An 18,863-nucleotide genomic window follows, 5' to 3' on the forward strand; every position below is an offset into this window, starting at 1 on the left:
GATCCGGCCGCACAAAATGAGGTAACATATATGAAGCTTTTCTCAAAACTGCGGGGCGAGATTAAGCTGCAAAATTTCAGGCGGAAAAGGAAAATAATAATAAGAATAATAAATCCGAGGAATAGTAATATGTGTGCCTCTTGTCATAGGCACACATAATAAATCCGACGAATAGTAATATGTGTGCCTCTTGGCATAGGCACACATAATAATAAATCCGACGAATAGTAATATGTGTGCCTCTTGGCATAGGCACACATAATGAGTAACAGTAGGGTGGACACTGGGTAAGGCTGCACTTTTAGCAGCGATCTTGTATAGAAAACTATTTCGCACGTATATAAAACAGGTCCACGGCTCCGAACTGTAAAGGCGTAAAACCATAAATGGACCTCTGGCTAATACGTCGGCTCTGTGTCGGGCTCGTAGCCAAAAACTAGCTTTACTTTGTTTTCTGGGTCAGCTTTGCTAGCGAGAGACAGAGAGGCGTTGGAAGGCTGCTCCAACGGAACTTATTTTAACAGCTGTTCCTCAAAAAACACACCACTGACTCATGAATCCAGACCTCCAATGACCTGGGGAAGCCAAACAACCTCTGGCTACGCAGATGGGACAACACAGAAGAGCTAACTCGTCAGGCTAGGACCTGCAGTCTCTTTCAAGGATAAGGAAGTACACATCCTGGAGAAAGAGGAACACTGGTCTGAGCGAGGAGTCAAGGAGGACGTTTATGTGAAAAGGGAAGGACCATTAATTAATAGACTTTAATCAATGGTCAATGATCAGTGGTTGTTGACCAATGGTCATGACAATTTGCATATTAATGATGAAAAAAATTGACCTCACAGCTCACTGTTTGTCAGTGGTGCTAGTAAAACTTAAAATTAGGAATCTTTAGAAAATCTTTAGGAATAACAGCCTATCTTTGGAATGCTGACTTTAAGTAAACAAGCAGCACTCCACTAACATCAGGGTTGACACATACAACATATCTGCAATGTGTGAAAATACATTTGGCTAATGTTAGTGCTTTATCTCTTTCACAGGTAATCTGGAGCAAAGAAATGAATATTATTACTCAGGTCAAACTGACAACAGGCCCAACTGTCTCTCAGCCAACAGAAACACATCCTATAATCCAATCCATAACTAACAATGACCTGAAGAAGGTCAAGAAATTGCTGAAGGACAATAATGTTAACGGAGTTTACCCCTGTAGAGAGTGGGGTGATAATATAACCCCACTGATTGCTGCTGTTGCAAATCACAATAAAGAAATATGTTCTTACCTTTTGCGTCAGGGTGCAGACCCAAATATGCCTTCTCAACATCTCTGGACACCTTTGCATTATGTCTCATATTCCAAAGCACCTCTTTATTTTGCGGATCTATTGCTTGAGGCAAAAGCTAATCCAGATGGATGGAGTCCTACTCCAATGCAACAGTTACTCACACCACTGCAAGTTGCAGCCATTGAAGACAGGGAGGATATAATGAAAAGGCTCATCTCTGCTGGTGCAGTGGTGACACTGCCGCCCATGAATGATCTTCAATCGGTTACTAACAGTAAAAAAATATCTCAGATGATTAATCACTTTGCATCAAATGGAGATAGAGTGTGTTCCCAAATCAGACATTTTTTAGATCTGGAAATTGCTGTTTTTGAAAAAACACCTGAAGATGTGTTCAGAAATTTTAACAGTCACATGTTGTCAGAGGATCCTAGGTCTCATTTGACCATGATTGAAATCCTCTTTACTGTTACTGGGATAGGGAAAGATAAATACTGCCAGGCTTGCATTAAATGGCTAAAGGAAACTGGAAATGTGAATACTTATATTGCAGGTGCAGCCAGTCGCTTTTCAAATATCCCTAAGACACATGTAAAGCTGGCAGTTGAAAGTTTGAGTGCAGTTTTCTGCACAATGGATGAAATATCAAATGAGCATGCAGTAGCTATAATTCCACAACTACTGAAACTGCTTTCCTTAAAAGAGAGACCTGACATCTGTGAATCAGTGCTACAAACACTGTATGTGATAACACAGAAAACAAAAGGCACAAAGGACTGGCACGCCAACTTTTTACAGAACTTATGCAGAACAGTTGCCCCTTTTGTAAATGAGCAACACTCAACTAACATCAGGGTCCACACATATGGTATACTTGGAAACCTGCTGTCAGTTGAACAGGCAGCTAATATTTTTACATCAGTGGGCATAACCTCCTTACCCGAGGACATACTGACAGCAGCTGACATGAAAATGAATGAAAAGCTGAAAGAAGTGCTGAGAAGTCTGAAAACTTATCTGAGCAAACCAAACTCAGAATGTGAGGGAAATGCAGCATCGTCTGTGCCCAAGAAGAAGAAGAAAAAGAAGAAGAAAAAGAAGGAAAAGACAGAAAAGCAAGAAAACCCAAATGATGAAGTTTCGACAGCAGCAACTGATCCAATAACTAAAGTTTCTGTTGTAGAATCGACTTCAGATGTAAAGCCTTTTGACTACAACACCAATGAAAAATCAGAAAAACTAAAATGGCTTCCAGTCAGCGAGAGGTGGAAGAACAAACTGGAGATGCTTGCTGGCTCAGATGACAGTAAAATATCCAGAATCAGAAGCATTATTTATGTGAATGATGCAGAATTAAGAATAGCAAAGGGAAGCGATGGTACTGAAGTCTTCTTGGGGCTGAGAGAGGACGGCACAGAAGTTGCCATTAAGAGAATGTCTAAGAGCAACTATGAAGAGCTGAAGAACGAAGAAGTAATTCTACGACTTCCTGAACTCGATCATTCTTATATCGTACGATATGTTGATGCTGCAGAGGACGAGAACTTTGGATATCTTTGTCTGCAACTTTGTGAATACACCTTGGAAGAATATATCAGGAATAATGACCATGACCCAGTGATGTTAAAGAAACTTGTCAAACAAGTTCTTGAAAGTCTAAAGGTGCTTCACTGTCAAAATCCTAAAATTCTCCACCGAGATCTCAAACCCCAGAACGTTTTGATTGGTAAGATATGTTTGAAATTCAGGGGAAAAATGTGAATTTATAATTACCAGATATGATTCAATTTCACAAGTTATTCCTCCTGCAGATGTTACTGGGAGGGCAAGATTAGCTGATTTTGGCATAAGCAGACGCTTACTCAAAGGCCAAACAACTTTACGTACACGCAGTGCAGGAACCAAATGCTGGATGGCCCGAGAGACTTTAGCAGAAGAATCTCTGATATCATACAAGTCAAGCTCTGACATCCAGGTAAAGTCTGAACACAAACTTGATTAACTGAAAGATAACTTGGTAAGCATACCAAAACTGATAACATGTGTTAAGGTTGCAGGCATGCTGATCTATTATATCCTCTCTGGAGGCCACCATCCATTTGGCAAATCCTTTGAATGTGAGTTCAACATTCACAAAGGGAACTACAGTTTGGATCATGTTGAAGATGTGGTGGCAAAGGATCTGATCGAGGGGATGATCAACAAAGAGCCAAAGGACAGACCCAAAGTAGAAGATTGCTTAAATCATCCCTTCTTCTGGACTTCGAAAGAGTAAGGAAGTCATGCTAATTGCTAAATCATTTTTTCAGATTACCAGAACAAGATGTATGATTCCTGGCCACACTCTGTATAACGGATACAGATGAGCCACAGTTGATAATCCAGGATAAACCTAGTTAAGCATACATGGTAACATTTGCTGCTAATGCTAAATCCTTTTGTTATACTTTCGCACTTATATTTTTAAATGCTCATTAATGATGCTTCTGTTTATCTTTTTTTGTACTTTTTTAATTTATAAAGCATAATTTTAACTTTCTGTTTTTCCAGGAAAACTGAATACTTGAGAAAGATCGGTAACAGGGACGAGGTTGCAAACTATCGAAAGGCTGAACAGGAGCTGATTGATTCTCTAGAAAAATGTGCCGTGGACGGATCCTTTAAGCAGTGGAAAAATAAGGTGACTGCAACACCACAGATCAAATGTCTATACTCCTAAAATCCACTTCATGACTAATGTTTTTGTTGCAGTTTCCACAAGATGTGGTTCAGAAGTTGGAAGGTAAAAAGCCCTACACTGAAAACACGCTGGGATTACTGCGCTTTATACGCAATCTCCATGAGCATTAGTAAGTTAAACTAAATGAAAAGTTACTCTGTCTATCTATCTACAACCTTGCTTGTCTTATTTACCATACAGTAATACATCAAAGAATTCGGGACAGTAATCAAACTTTAATTGTTCACAGTGCCAAGGAAGCAGCCCAAATTGATGTTCTGGCATTGTTTCCTGACCTCTTTGGGAGTATTTACACATTTGCAAGGAACCAAGGCTGGAATTCAGAGACACCATTGAAGGAAATGTTTCATAGAGAAGACAGAGACGACATTAGCACAGTTTTGATGATGCCATCTAAAAGCACAGAGGAGTCCCTGGGTGTCCCTGTTCAAGAGTCTCAACCCAGTGAAGTGAAAGTTGTCAGCAGCCATAAAAAATAAAATAATAACTGCTAGCAGCAGAGATGTCATGCAGGTGTGCCTCCTGCTGCTCTGTTATTTCCCAAGGGACCAGCAGACACTGATCTGCTGTGGTGATCCACATGTTTGCACATAGTTGCTGAGACTGAACCAGCTAAATGGATTTTAGACATGATGTATAATTTATACTTTCTTGTGTGAAATAAGTGCCTGATGTTTTGAAAAAGTACTTATTGATTTTTAAAAGTATGGCAGAAGTAGATTAGAATTACAATTGTTTGAGTTACTTTACTTTATAATTTTTTTTTGTGAGGTTGTGTACTGTATTTACACACAATTATGCTGCTTTTGTTTTTCTGTTCTCTTTTAGGTTGTAGTTTCTAATTCATTCATAAATTTATTAAGAAACACAAGAAACAATGTGGTGTACTTAAAGAGCTGAACTTCACAACTTGGTAAGATCGGTAGCAAACAGAGGTCGAGTTTTTACTGTTAATACAATTTATTTTTACAATTCTTTTCTGCAGTAGTACAACATTATATTTTTATTCAGTTAAAGAAGTTTAATCATACATTATGTGTGTGCGTGTAGGGGGGAATTAAGGAAAAGATATAGAGACATTTTTTGACTTCTTCCAGAAACACAATGGTAAAAAAAATTATCAATGTTTATTATTTATGTAAACAGAATAAACTTGTTGGACATGCATTTTGTTACATTGGGCCTATGACAGATCTAAACTGTACAAACATGTATGTTACATCAAATTCTGTTCAAATCTTTGTACTTAACCCTCTCAGGCTCAAATTAAGTTTTAGTTACAGGAAAAATCTGATATTTGGGGAAAATCAGGTTGTTAGTTTTTAACTGTTGCAAATCGGCAACGCCTGCCTCGAGAGGGTTAATATTAAGAGCTACAAAGGATTTAGCAAATGTTGAGGTTTTGAGTTTCACACCATGCACAGTTTATTTTCCAATGAATGCTATTGTAAATTTGCAAATTTTATAAATTACACATATTTAAGAAACATGTTTTCTTATTGTTTCTCATTATGTTTTCTAAAAATGAAATAAAGGTAAACTGTAGATTTCTTCTTTTCTTAAATAAATCTGTAAAACTGTGACTATACGATGTGATGCTATTTTATTGTGTACCAATTCCACTAGCTCCAGTATTTGTTTCAAAATTAATTCTAACATCTAACATGTTACCTTTTATTCTGAGACTCATGGTATTAGTCTTATTTTACAAGGATTATTACTTTCTTTAATATTGTATTTTATATAATGATCGTTTTTCCCCCATTTGTTTCTCTGGTGCTATTACTCTATTTGGATTTATCTTTTTAAGTTAAATATTTCTGTTCTACTAGTTTTGTGCATACAAAATAATATGTACAGGACTTGAAGTAAAGTAACACATTTATTCTCATTTGGGGCGACTGAGGATGGATCAGATGAGTCCTTGTGTCCTCATACCTGGTGGTAATGGACAGCATGTTGCCTTATTAGCACTGGGGTCTTTTGTTTGATGGTTCCACAGTGCCTCCCTCTGGCTGTGATGAAGTATCACACCCTGCTGCTCTTTATTACAGGGAATGTCTAGAAAGCACAAACCTTTAAGTATCACAGCTAAGATATAGGGCTGTGCGATATATGTGAGTGAAGTTGAAGTTGGCCCCCCCCACCTTCTTCAAGTCCAACAAAAGTGGTATCAAACGTTTGTGCTGGTTTGTGCTGCAAAAATTTTCGTTTGTGCTGCTATCATTTTAAAGATAATAATAAAAATTTCTAGAGGTCATCAAAGGTCAACCAGCCCCCCCATATTAATGGAATCAAACAAAATTGGTGTCAATCAGTTGTGCTATGTTTGTGCTGGTTTGTGCTGCTAAAATTGTCATTTGTGCTGCTTCTGTTTTAAAGATATTAATGAAAAGGTAAAGGTCAAAAGGTCAACCAGCCCCCCCTCCTGACAGCCCGATGGACGAAGCTGTCTCTCAGTCTGTGTGTTCTGGCCCGGAGGCTCTTCAGTATCCTTCCTGATGGCAGCAAACTGAAGACGCTGCTGAAGGGATGAGTGGAGTCACCTGTAATGGAGAGGACCTTCCAGATGAGGCAGGTGCAGCTGCTCTCACTACCCGTTGTCATTTTTTCCTGCAGAACCCAGTGCAGGAGTCATACCACACAGTGATGCAGCTGGTGAGGATACTCTCAACTGTGCCTCTGTAGAAGGTGCTCATAATGGGGGTTGAATCTCTTGTGCTTCTCAGTTTGCAGAGGAAGCAGAGTCGCTGTTGGTCTTCTCCACATTCAGGGACAGGTTGTTGTTGCTGTACCACTATGCCAGATGGTTAACTTCACCCCTGTAGTAGATCTCGCCATAGGTCAGCAGAGTGAAGAGAAGGGGGCTCAACACACATCCTTGGGGAGCCCCCGTATTCAGTGTTCTTGTGCTGGAGGTGTTGCTGTCGACCCGTACTGTCTGCTGTCTTCCTGTCAAGAAATATAGCAGCCAGTTATACAGCAAGGTGCTGATCCCCAGCAGATCCAGTTTGTGAATGATTTGCTGGGGAATGATGGTGTTGAATGCTGAACTGAAGTCTATGAACAGCACTCTGACATATGAGTCTCTAGTGTTCAGATGTGTGAGGGCTGAGTGAGGGGCAGTTGAAATTCCATCATCGGTTGAGCGTTTTGACCGGTATGCGAACTCAAATGGATCCAGGTTGGGGGAAAGCAATAATTTGATTTGATGCATGACTAACCGTTGAAAGCACTTCATAATGATGGAGGTGAGTTTGACAGGACGGTAGTCCTTAAAGCAGGAGGTAGATGACTTCTTGGGTACAGTAATGATGGTGGAGGCTTTGAGGCATGTGGGAACGGCGGCCTGACCCTAGTGATGTATTAAAGATGTCTGTGAAGACATTTGTGAGTTCCACAGCATAGTCCGTCAGTGCTTGTCCAAGGATGTTATCAGGACCTGGAGCTTTGCGTGTACTGATTTTGGCAAGGGATCTCCACACACTGTCTGGGGATTGTGTCACCACGGTCTGTAGAGTGGGCTTGTAGTCTGTGATGGTTTGTATTCCCTGCAACTGCCTCCAAGTATCTCTGCTGTCGCTGAAGCTTTGCTGTAGCTGATGCCACGTGACAGGTTTGCCCTTGCTGTTTTTAGGCTCTGAAGGCTTGCATTTTTCAACCTTAGGAGCATTTAAACCTGACCTCTGAGCCATGGTTTCTGATTGGCCCGGACAGTGATAGTCCTGGTCTCTGTGACATCATCAATGCATTTTGGGATGTAGGCAATGACAGTTTCTGTATATTCCTGAAAGTCTGTGGTGTTGTCGTGTATGGCAGCCTGTGGTGGAAAAGCAGTCTTGCAGTGCCTCTGAGGACCCTTCTGGCCACACCTGTACCTGCTTACGAACTGGTTTGGTGACTTTGACCAGGGGCCTGTGGGAACCCATGGCACACCTAGGTTTCTGCCTGTAGTACTGACCCTTATGCAAAATAGGTGGAATTAAGACACAGTTCCAAAAGCAAACACAACTGATCAGTGCTGAGAGTGGTCCTGTTGCTGAGGTTGGGGTGATCCTGTAATATCTTATGAACTACCTCCAACGCTTCCGTGACTGGGATGCAAGTGAAGACAGATGTAACATCTCTCTCTCACTGTACATGTACTGTTTATAAAATTAGTGAAACATAACCTGCACAAACAAAATAATTTGCAGGACAAATGTTTGACATCAATTTTGTTCGATTTGAAGAAGGTAGGGGGGCCAACTTCACTCACATGTGTTTATAAAGTTGGGGAAACCTGCAGTCAGCTGAGACTGAAGAAGTCACTTGGATGAGTGACGAAACGTTTCTCCAACTGAAAATGTCCAGATGAACAGAATCAACCTTTTGGGATTTACTTACCTGGATGATTAAGCACGCATCAAGACGTTATTTTATTAAAAAATTTAAAATGATAGCAGCACAAACAAAAAATTTTGCAGCACAAACCAGCACAAACGTAGCACAAACGTTTAACATCAATTTTGTTTGATTTGGGTAATGTGGGGGGGCTGGTTGACCTTTTGACCTTTACCTTTTCATTAATATCTTTAAAACAGAAGCAGCACAAATGACAATTTTAGCAGCACAAACCAGCACAAACATAGCACAACTGATTGACACCAATTTTGTTTGATTCCATTAATATGGGGGGGCTGGTTGACCTTTTGACCTTTACCTTTTCATTAATATCTTTAAAACAGAAGCAGCACAAACGAAAATTTTTGCAGCACAAACCAGCACAAACGTAGCACAAACGTTTGACATCAATTTTGTTTGATTTGGGTAATGTGGGGGGGCTGGTTGACCTTTTGACCTTGACCTTTTCATTAATATCTTTAAAACAGAAGCAGCACAAACGACAATTTTAGCAGCACAAACCAGCACAAACGTAGCACAGTTGATTGACACCCATTTTGTTTGATTTAATTAATGTGGGGGGGCTGGTTGACCTCTGATGACCTCTAGAAATTTTTATTATTATCTTTAAAATGATAGCAGCACAAACGAAAATTTTTGCAGCACAAACCAGCACAAACGTTTGATACCACTTTTGTTGGATTTGGGTAATGTGGGGGGGGCTGGTTGACCTCTGATGACCTCTAGAAATTTTTATTAATATCTTTAAAATGATAGCAGCACAAACAAAAATTTTTGCAGCACAAACCAGCACAAACGTTTGATACCACTTTTGTTGGATTTGAAGAAGGTGGGGGGGCCAACTTCACTCACATCATCCCCAACACCACCCTGATACAGTGCCTCCTGCACCCGCTCTCCTTGCCCGGTGTTCCAGATCAACTGGCGTTTAGATCAACTGGCGTTGGTCGAACAGATGTGTGGCAGTCTTGCGTTTCAGGAGCTGCTACCGACAAACCAGCAAAAAACACGCCAAAGGTGTCATCTGTGACAATTGTGAGGTTATCTCAAACACACTCCGTCAGTCTTGATGCCGTTGAACAACAAAATGTTTAAAAATGTAGCGAGTTTACCTGGTGATATCCTCGTGCGCGACGCGATCGCGAAAACAGCAAACAATTAACACCACGCCGGTGTTGTTCACAGGAGGAGGACAGCAAGAGTAAACGATCGGGAGACTCTTGTCGTCGTTATCGTTCCCCTCGCACGTTTAATTTCTCCGGTTTCAGCGTTTTTGCTTCACAACTAAAGCGTGCAGTTTACTTTGTGTGCACTAACATGGACTCGAATCAACCAGCGCCACCTCTGGCCAAGTGCCCCAGCACTACAGCCAGATCAACTTGTGACACACATCTGCACCACGTTTGAATTCGTTTCATGCACAATACATTTGTACCTTTCAATTGTGTCTGTTTGTGCATCATGCAAATAAACCTTTGAAAAGAATGAAATGATATCATATATTTATTGCCATCTCCTTACAAATGTTCATTAGATTAACCACACTTATACAGACTGTATATAACTACCAACTCTCCAGCCATGTTGTTGGATTGCCTATATTGGCTGGAAATATTCATTTCCAGAGAAAAGACACAGACAGAAGATGCTTACAGGATGTGATGTGACAACACTAATGAAATATTGATGTGTCATATTTGTCCAAGGCGTATTTCATTGTTATGGAAAAAGAGAATATTAAAATCATGACCAATTGGAGTGGTGATTTCTATGACTTTGTGTATATAATTTGGAATTTTGTACAAATGTAGGCCAATAATAAATACATGATATCATTTCATTCTTTTCAAAGGTTTATTTGCATGACGCACAAACAGACACAATTGAAAGGTACAAATGTGTTGTGCATGAAACGAATTCAAACATGGTGCAGATGTGTGTCACAAGTTGATCTGGCTGTAGGCTGTGGCACTTGGCCAGAGGTGGCGCTGGTTGACTCGAGTCCATGTTAGTGCACACAAAGTAAACTGCACGCTTTAGTTGTGAAGAAAAAACTTTAGACTCATATTTATATATTTTTTTCTTTAAAAAAAAAAATATATTATTAGTTATTTTCTTAGCATATTCTTGTTATGGTTCACTCAAAAATTTCTTTTGGTTCATTAAACGTTCGGGGTTTGAAGGAAATTGTTAAGAGAAAGGCACTTTTTTTATTTTGCAAGGGGCAAAAATGTCACTGTCTGTTTTTACAAGAAACTCACTCTGTGGATGCTGATGTTACCTTTTGGGCTAATCAGTGGGGAGACAAGATTCTTTTCAGTCATGGATCTAACAGATCTGGAGGTGTGGTGATTTGTTTTAATAAGTTCCCAGGGGAGATTATAACATATAAAGCTGATAGAGAGGGTCATTGGTTAACTGCAGTTTTGAAGAGCGAAGGTATATTTCTAATTGTCACAAATCTTTATGGACATAATAATGAGGGTCAAAATAAAAGTCTATTGGAAAATCTAACAAAAGTTATTTCAGAGTTTAAAGTTATGTACCCCACAGATTACATCCTAGGAGGAGGAGACTGGAACATGACACCAGATGAGTGGATGGACAGATGGCCTCCTCGCTTAAGAAGGAGGCAACAGAATGACATTATTGAGAACTTTTCTAGTGATAATAATTTTACAGACATTTGGAGAAGTTTGAATCCTGGAGTTAAGAATTATTCATGGTTTAAACCTAATGGAGAAAGCAGGTCAAGAATTGATTATTGGTTAGTGAGCGATGACATTTTGAAGTGTACTTCACAATCTAAAATCTCCAAAGCACCCCTATCTGATCACTGTTTCATTGATCTTGTCTTAGAACCAACAAGGATGAGACGTAGTAGCAGGGGATATTGGAAATTTAATGCCAGCCTTTTAAATAAGGACAAGTACTGTGATAAAATTAGACATATAATTACAGATATAAAAAATGATGACTCAGTAGTGGGTAATATACAGAAATGGGAATTTATTAAATTCAAAATCAGAGAATTCACTATAAAATTCTGCAAAGAACTGAACAGGGAAAAACGGGAATATGAAAGTAATTTACTTCGTGAAATAACTCAGTGCTGTAGTAAAGAAAAACTAAACGTGCAAGAGAAAAATAAATTGATGGAGTTACAAACTAAATTAGACGATCTTTACCTAGAGAAAGCCCAGGGTGCCTTTATAAGATCGAGAGCCAAATGGATTGAGGCAGGTGAAAAGAACTCATCATATTTTAGTAAGCTGGAAAAGTGTAGACAGCAGAGAAATTTAATCACAAGCTTGTTGATAAATGGGACTGAATGTAAAGATTTCAGAAAGATTGAAAAGGAAGTCTTCACTTTTTATTCCAAATTGTACTCCTCAGAATATTCAGCAGCTGATTCTGATAGTTTCTTTAATAAGAGTCATAATCTCATCCCATGTATTGACAAGCCGTTCAAAGATCTGTGTGATTCAGAGCTTAAAATTGAGGAACTGGATTTGGTGGTCATGAAAATGGCATTAAACAAGTCCCCAGGGACAGATGGACTCACTACTAACTTTTATCAATTCTTCTGGAAGGACCTAAGAACTTTATTGTTTGATGCATTAAAGGAATCGATAGAGAAAAAAGAACTGATGCCAAGCATGAAACAAGGGTTGATAACCCTGATCCCTAAATCTGGTAAGGATAAAAGAATTTTAGACAATTTAAGACCCATCACCTTATTAAACACTGACTATAAGATCCTGTCTGGAGCTGTAGCTGAGAGGCTAAAGAAAGGCATCTCAAACATTATCAGTGAAACACAATCAGGTTTTTGAAAGGAAGACTAATTCATAACAATATTAGGCTGGTTTTGGACCTCCTTGAGTACAGTGAAATACTCCAAGAGAGAGGATACATCCTGTTCTTGGATTTTTACAAAGCATTTGACTCAGTTGAACATACGTTCATATTAAAAACTCTGCAGTCTTTTGGTTTTGGAGAGGAATTTATCGATGTCATAGAGATGCTTTATAATGACATTAATAGCTCTGTTTTGCTAGAACATGGTACATGCTCAAGGTTTGAGGTTAATAGAGGATAAGGCAGGGATGTAGCAGCTCACCACTTCTGTTCATCATGGTTGCTGAGCTGTTGTCTATTCTGATTAAAACAGTCACATTGAGGGGTTAACTGTGATGGGTGAACGGATAATAATCAGTCAGCTGGCAGATGATACCACCCTGTTTTTAAAAAATGAGGACCAGATTCCTTTAGCCTTACAGGTGATCAACCACTTCTCCAAAGCTTCTGGCCTACAGCTGAATATTAATAAATGTGAAATTCTAGCTCTGCATGAGTGTCCCCTTCAAGCGATAAATAATATACAGATCAAAAAAGAGGTGAAGTATCTGGGCATTGTAATTTGTAAGGATAAGATATCAACAGAAAATAAGAATATCTGTACCAATATAGAAAAGTGTAAGTCAATTTTGAACAGGTGGCTGCAAAGGGACATAACTCTGTTTGGGAGAATCTTGCTAACCAAAATGGACAGTCTATCCAGACTAATCTATCCAGCCTTTTCTCTGCCCATATCTCCAAAACTGATTAAATCTATAAATAATCTTAATTTTAGGTTCATATGGAGGAACAAATGTCATTATATAAAGAAAAATAATATGATTAAGAATTATGGTGGGGCTAATGCCATTGACTTTGATGTTATGAATGGTGTACTAAAATTGAAATGGTTAAGATCTTTCATTAGGAACAAAAATTCCTTTTGGAACATTATTCCCAATTTGATTTTTGGCAAAATGGGTGGAATAGACTTTCTGTTACGTTGTGACTTTGATTGCAGTTCGTTACCTGTTAAACTCTCAGCTTTCCATCAGCAGGCCCTTCTGTACTGGAAATTAATCTATAAACATAACTTTACTCCTCACAATACCCCTATATGGAACAACAGGTATATCCGTTTGTGTAGGAAATCTGTGTACATGGATGAATGGAGATCTAAAGGGATTTGGGCTGTAGCTCATTTTATGGATGAGAATGGGGTCTTATTAAAACATGAGACGTTTTGTGAGAAATTTGATGTAAGATGTACTGCTAAGAGATATAAATCCTTAATAAAAGCCATCCCAGTCCCTTTGAGATCAATGATAAAAGAAGATATTGTGCACTCTAAAATTTCTCCTGGACTGAGGCAGCTCTGCATAGCTGGAGTTGAATTTGATGACAGCAGGTTTACAAACAAGGTGATCAGGAATATTTTGATAAATGAAATTTGCCCTAATCCGGTTAAAAGAAATGATATCCTTAAAGAATTTGAGACCATGGAGGTTAAGGCGATAAGAAAAAAGTATATTTCACTTCCTCTTTCCCCTAAAGTAAAAGAGGTTCACTTTAAAATCATTAATGAGGTTTATCCAACCAATGAATTCTTAAGACGGAAATTTAAATTATCCTAGGATTTTGTTTTCGTTAAAAAAGCTTTTAATATAAATGGAGAAAATAAACTTACAGGGGATGTATACAAACCTGAAAAGGACTCAACTCACGTTGGAGTCAAATTGTTAAATGTTTTCATTGTGTTACTTAAATTTGTAAGTCTTAGTTCAAGCAGTATGATCAAAGAAATTCCTTGGTCTCTGACCACCTCTCCAGCCTGCTGGACAGTAGGGGAGGCTGAAGTGTTTTATTATAGGCGCATCCTATCTGAAGGTTCTGTTTTCTTGTGTAGTAAGCTTCCTGCTTTTATGACCCTTTTGGTGAGCCGGAGGTCACACAAATGCACCCCAAACACACACACACACACACACATTCTCGAACATGCATACATACACGTGCTTACACGCGCACATACATACACACATAGTGCCTTGTCTTTTGTAACCACAAGGGGGTTTTACAATGGGAGGTGCTTGTGTGTACTGTAACTGTTTTCAATAAAAGGCGGCAAGCGGAGGCCAGAGTCGAGGTCGTCTGTGGTTGGATTCAGAGTGCTTTCCTGAGACACCAAGCGGGCAGCAAATAAAAACCGGTTGAAGCTGTTCGTCTTGTTTCCTTGCTTGTCATTGACGTGAATAAGTTTCTAAACCAGCAGGGCCTGTGGAAGCGCAGACCCAACAACTCACTTCCCAGCAATAAATTTCTCTGGTCTTAACCTTTGGATCCAAAATTTATGGCAATAAATGGGAGGACCCCGAAGAGACAGAGTGGCAAACTGAAAAATTGTGCGGCAACCTGAGACCTTGACAGGGGTGGGCCTACAATCAGAACAACAGACACACATCTTCAACACTCTAAGTACATTTCTTTACAATCCTCCAGTTATTCTTAAACTTTGTTGTGAAATAAATATTCTGCCTGCTTTTGAAATTCACCCAGGCAGGTGCTTTGTCGACATTTGGCCAGAGTATCTTTTTGTCAGCCATAAACTCAACTGGTCAGATTTACTCAAGAAAAGAGCTTTACTATTCTTTTTTAGCCTCCTTTACAACAGGAAACAGTGAGTGCATGAACTGTAGGCTAATCCATTTACAGTTGTTTGATTTGTCTAACTAGAATGGCAACAGTAAGGAGAATTTTCTACTTTCATTGTTTAACTTCTGCAAATTTCCGCAATTAATGATTAGCTAATATATCATGACTGAGCACGACAACTGGAGTTATGAGTGCTACAGGTACATATAGGGTGTGTAATGACTCACAGTCTATATATTTGGCTCAAAGTAGTTTTTTAAATAAATGTGTCTGACTGGCAGAAAGAGTTTATTTACCTTGAACATGGACTTGTAAGACTGGCTTTGTTGACAGTAGAAAAATATCCAACGTACACATTCCATGTAAAGTCATAATAAACTGGTCTGCATAAGTGAAATAATAGAAATCTTTTTGGTAGATTAACCATAACAATAGCAAATAAATAATTGAATAGTTATATACAGTGTTGGGAAGGTTACTTTTAAAATGTATTCCCCTACAGATTACAGAATACATGCCCCAAAATGTATTTTGTAACGTGTTCCGTTCCATTACTCAATGAGAGTAACGTATTCTGAATACTTTGGATTACGTAATATATTATCATGGTTTTTACAACTACATGAATGTACTATTGCTGTGTGATTTATTGCTATTACTGAAGGTTATTCGCCATACCAATACCAACTAGATTTTTAAATCTTAATATGAAATGAGTGACAGTAGGGTGGACATTAGGTAAGGCTGCACTTTTTGCAGCGATCTCGTATAGAAAACTATTCCGCGCGTATGTAAAACAGGTCCACAGCTCCAAACCGTAGTAAAGGGACCTCTGGCTAATACGTCGGGTTCTGTGTCGGGCTTGTAGCCAAAAACTAGCTTTACTTTGTTGTCTGGGTCAACTTTGCTAGCAAGAGACAGAGAGGGGCGTTGAAAGGCTGCTCCAACTGAACTTCAACTCCAATTGTTGCTCCGAAAAAAACACGCAAAATATTTCTTCACGTCATTATGCACCGCGAGATTGAGACACAGGCATTAGAGCCTCTTAATGCGCATTTTGTTTGGGTTTCCACTGGCATGGAATTATCAGAAATAGAGAGGGCATAGTCTAATATATGAAACAGGAAAAAAACACGATGTAATCCATTCATTTCAACAAAGTAACTGTATTCTGAATACCACGGTTTTAAACGGTAACTGTAAAGGGAATACAGCTACTCATATTTTGTATTTTACGCTGGTTATATAGGAGATGGGTGAGTGTACATAGGCCTACACAAATGTTGGGACTTTGCTTTTCAAACAGGATTATCAAGTTATTACCTTCGCATTCATTGTGTTCATCTGGATGTAGCCTTTTTCAGTCATCCAAGTGACTGCATGCAGGTTTCCCCAACGTTATAGACAGCACATCTGTATAATTACTGAAACCAGTCTAGCACAGAATGAAAGGTCTAAGACCAGGCAACAAAGGAGTTTGACCCAATTATTGTGCGTCAGAAACATCAGCAAAATATGCTGAGAGCCAGTGGCGGTCCTAGCCTGTTTGGCGCCCTGGGCGAACACTCCCTCTGGCGCCCAGAGGGAGTGAAACCAGGCTGGGAACTTGATGATTTCGTCTTGATGCATCCTCAATCATCCAGGGAAGTAAATCTCCAAAAAGTTGATTCTGTTCATCTGGACGTAGCGTTTTGTGGGAGAAATGTTCCATCACTCATCCAAGTGACTTCTTCACAGAAGAACAGCACATCAAGAAGGCCCTGAGTAAATGTGGTTATCCCAGCTGGACGTTTTTCAAAGCTGGAAAGGCACCTAAAGAAAGCTCCAGCCAATCCAGGAGAGAAGGACAACCGCTGCCCAAGCGAAAACCTGTAGTGATCCCATATGTGTCAGGAGTATCGGAGCAGTTGAGACGCATTTTTTCTAAACACCGGGTCTCTATGGCTTTTAAACCCCAAAACACGCTGCGCCAAAAACTGGTCCACCCCAAGGATCGGGTCCCCCGACACAAACAGAGTAACATAGTGTACGCTGTTAAGTGCCAGGAGGATTGCCAGGATTTATACATCGGGGAAACCAAACAACCTCTGGCAAAGTGGATGGCACAACACAGAAGAGCTACCTCGTCAGGCCAGGACTCTGCAGTCTATTTACACCTACAGGCCAGTGGACACTCTTTCAATGATGAGGATGCGGGAGGAATAAATGTCCATCAGAGAGGGGAGAGGGCAGCCGATGATCTTTTGTGCTGTCTCGACTACACTCCGAAGCCTCGCTCTATCCGTCTTAGTGCAGCTGCCGTACTATACCATGATGCAATCAGTTAGCAGGCTCTCAATGGACGAGTGGTAGAAGGTCAGCAGAAGGTTGGAGTTCAGCTTGTACTTCCTGAGGACTCTCAGGAAGTGCAGCCGCTGTTGGGCCTTCTTGACGACGGCTGAGATGTTGTCTGTCCAGGAGATGTCAGCAGAGATGAGGACACCAAGGAACCGGAAGGTGTGGACCCTCTCCACACACTCCCCGTTGATGTAAAGGGGGCTACGTTAGTGCTGTGTCTCCTGGAGTCAACAATGAGTTCTTTGGTTTTCTTAGTGTTCAGTGCCAGGTTGTTTTCTGAACACCATGCTGCCAACTTCAGGACTTCCTCTCTGTAGTCTGCCTCGTCTCCCTTTGAGATGTGTATTTCCAGCCAAGGAAACCCCAAGAAAAAAGTAAAGGAACTTTGATAATCACAAAATTTCACAGGAAGGCTTAAACGAGGTAAGCCAGCCAGAAATGTGGTGCCCACAAGTATCCTCGTAGCTACCGATGGGCCTGATCTTTTGGCCGCACAGGACAGGTGGCCAGGTAGTATTTCGTATGAACAAAAAGCGACTGGTACGGATAGCAGGTAAGCCTCTGCCCATTTTAAAGACTTAACTTGTAAATAACCAGTCACAAAGGATACCTTAGCATCATCTGGGAAGGAGCAAGAGGAGCGAGAAAAAGTGATTGCACTGGAGCAGAAATCCTCAAAAATTCAATGAACTTGGTTACATGGTCTAGCCGCTGAGTTCTGAGAACACGCTGGTCACCAAGGAACTGTAGGGTGGCTGTGACTGAGGAGACAGACAAGTCAGAGGAGTGGAGAAAACAGCGCAGTGATGGGCAGATCTGTAAAAGAAGGCAGTTAGGACAGGAAATAAGATTATGATTATAATGATAATGAGCCTTTATTTTTCACTTGCAGTTGCCTGCAGCGAAATTGGACCCCTTCCGACCATACATACATTACACAAACATCACATTGGGGAGACAGGTCAGAACAGGTAACTTAAAGAAAAACAGTGAAATGTACAACACAATAGCGGGGTCGAGGAGAAAGAAAAGAGAACTCTACACAGACTGACCTCCTGCTTGAGGATCAGTATGAGAAAAGAAAAGAAAAACTCCTCAACACAGAAAGCACATGAATCTTTCACATGGTAACACCATGAAAACACACGACAAGCAACAGGCGTGGGTAAACGGGGTGAGAGTAAGCGGGTGTAGGCAGCAGCATCCAGTCCTGCGGCATCTCCACACTGGTCCAGTCGACCCTCAGTCTGCATGGGATGGGGGCAAGCATTGGAGTCGTTTGGAGGGGGGCTGAGTGTATATCTGTGTCTGCGTACATGTGTGTGTGCATGTGTATGTGCATGCATATCCTGGGTTCAACTGAGATAGTGTCCTTTCACCCGGTCAAGCAAAAGTAAACAGTCCTCCAGCCGACCTAGGTGGCCTTGAAGGGTGTAGCGCAGAGAGGAGAAAACACAGCCCTGCTATCCAGGAGAAGAATTTGTTGTTTCAGCCAGCCTCAGCCTTGAGGCCTTCTGCCAGCGATGTGGGTAACCACATGAGAGAAATGATGGTTGTTGTTTAGTGCTCACAGCTCTCCCCATCGCTTCAATCATAGTGGC

At 40.3% G+C, this 18,863-nt stretch overlaps 1 protein-coding gene across 1 annotated transcript; it reads left to right on the forward strand.

The window, feature by feature from the left end:
- The first annotated feature begins 314 nt into the window (after positions 1-314).
- LOC116317938 lies at positions 315-5,608 on the forward strand. Its single transcript, XM_039608661.1, has 6 exons — positions 315-3,018; positions 3,104-3,267; positions 3,343-3,563; positions 3,843-3,972; positions 4,044-4,141; positions 4,262-5,608. Exons 1-6 carry the CDS (start codon positions 1,065-1,067, stop codon positions 4,509-4,511), a joined length of 2,817 nt encoding a protein of 938 aa, XP_039464595.1. The 5' UTR covers positions 315-1,064; the 3' UTR covers positions 4,512-5,608.
- The last annotated feature ends 13,255 nt before the right edge of the window (positions 5,609-18,863 follow it).

Source organism: Oreochromis aureus, linkage group 3, assembly GCF_013358895.1.
Source record: "Oreochromis aureus strain Israel breed Guangdong linkage group 3, ZZ_aureus, whole genome shotgun sequence".
Lineage (NCBI taxonomy): Eukaryota > Metazoa > Chordata > Actinopteri > Cichliformes > Cichlidae > Oreochromis > Oreochromis aureus.

Bases quoted from the DNA above. Each gene is read 5' to 3' on its own strand.
- LOC116317938 (XM_039608661.1), top strand. From the start codon at position 1,065: ATGAATATTATTACTCAGGTCAAACTGACAACAGGCCCAACTGTCTCT. The intron at 3,268-3,342 runs GTAAAGTCTGAA...ACATGTGTTAAG, and splicing joins AGTCAAGCTCTGACATCCAG to GTTGCAGGCATGCTGATCTA. The intron at 3,564-3,842 runs GTAAGGAAGTCA...CTGTTTTTCCAG, and splicing joins TTCTTCTGGACTTCGAAAGA to GAAAACTGAATACTTGAGAA.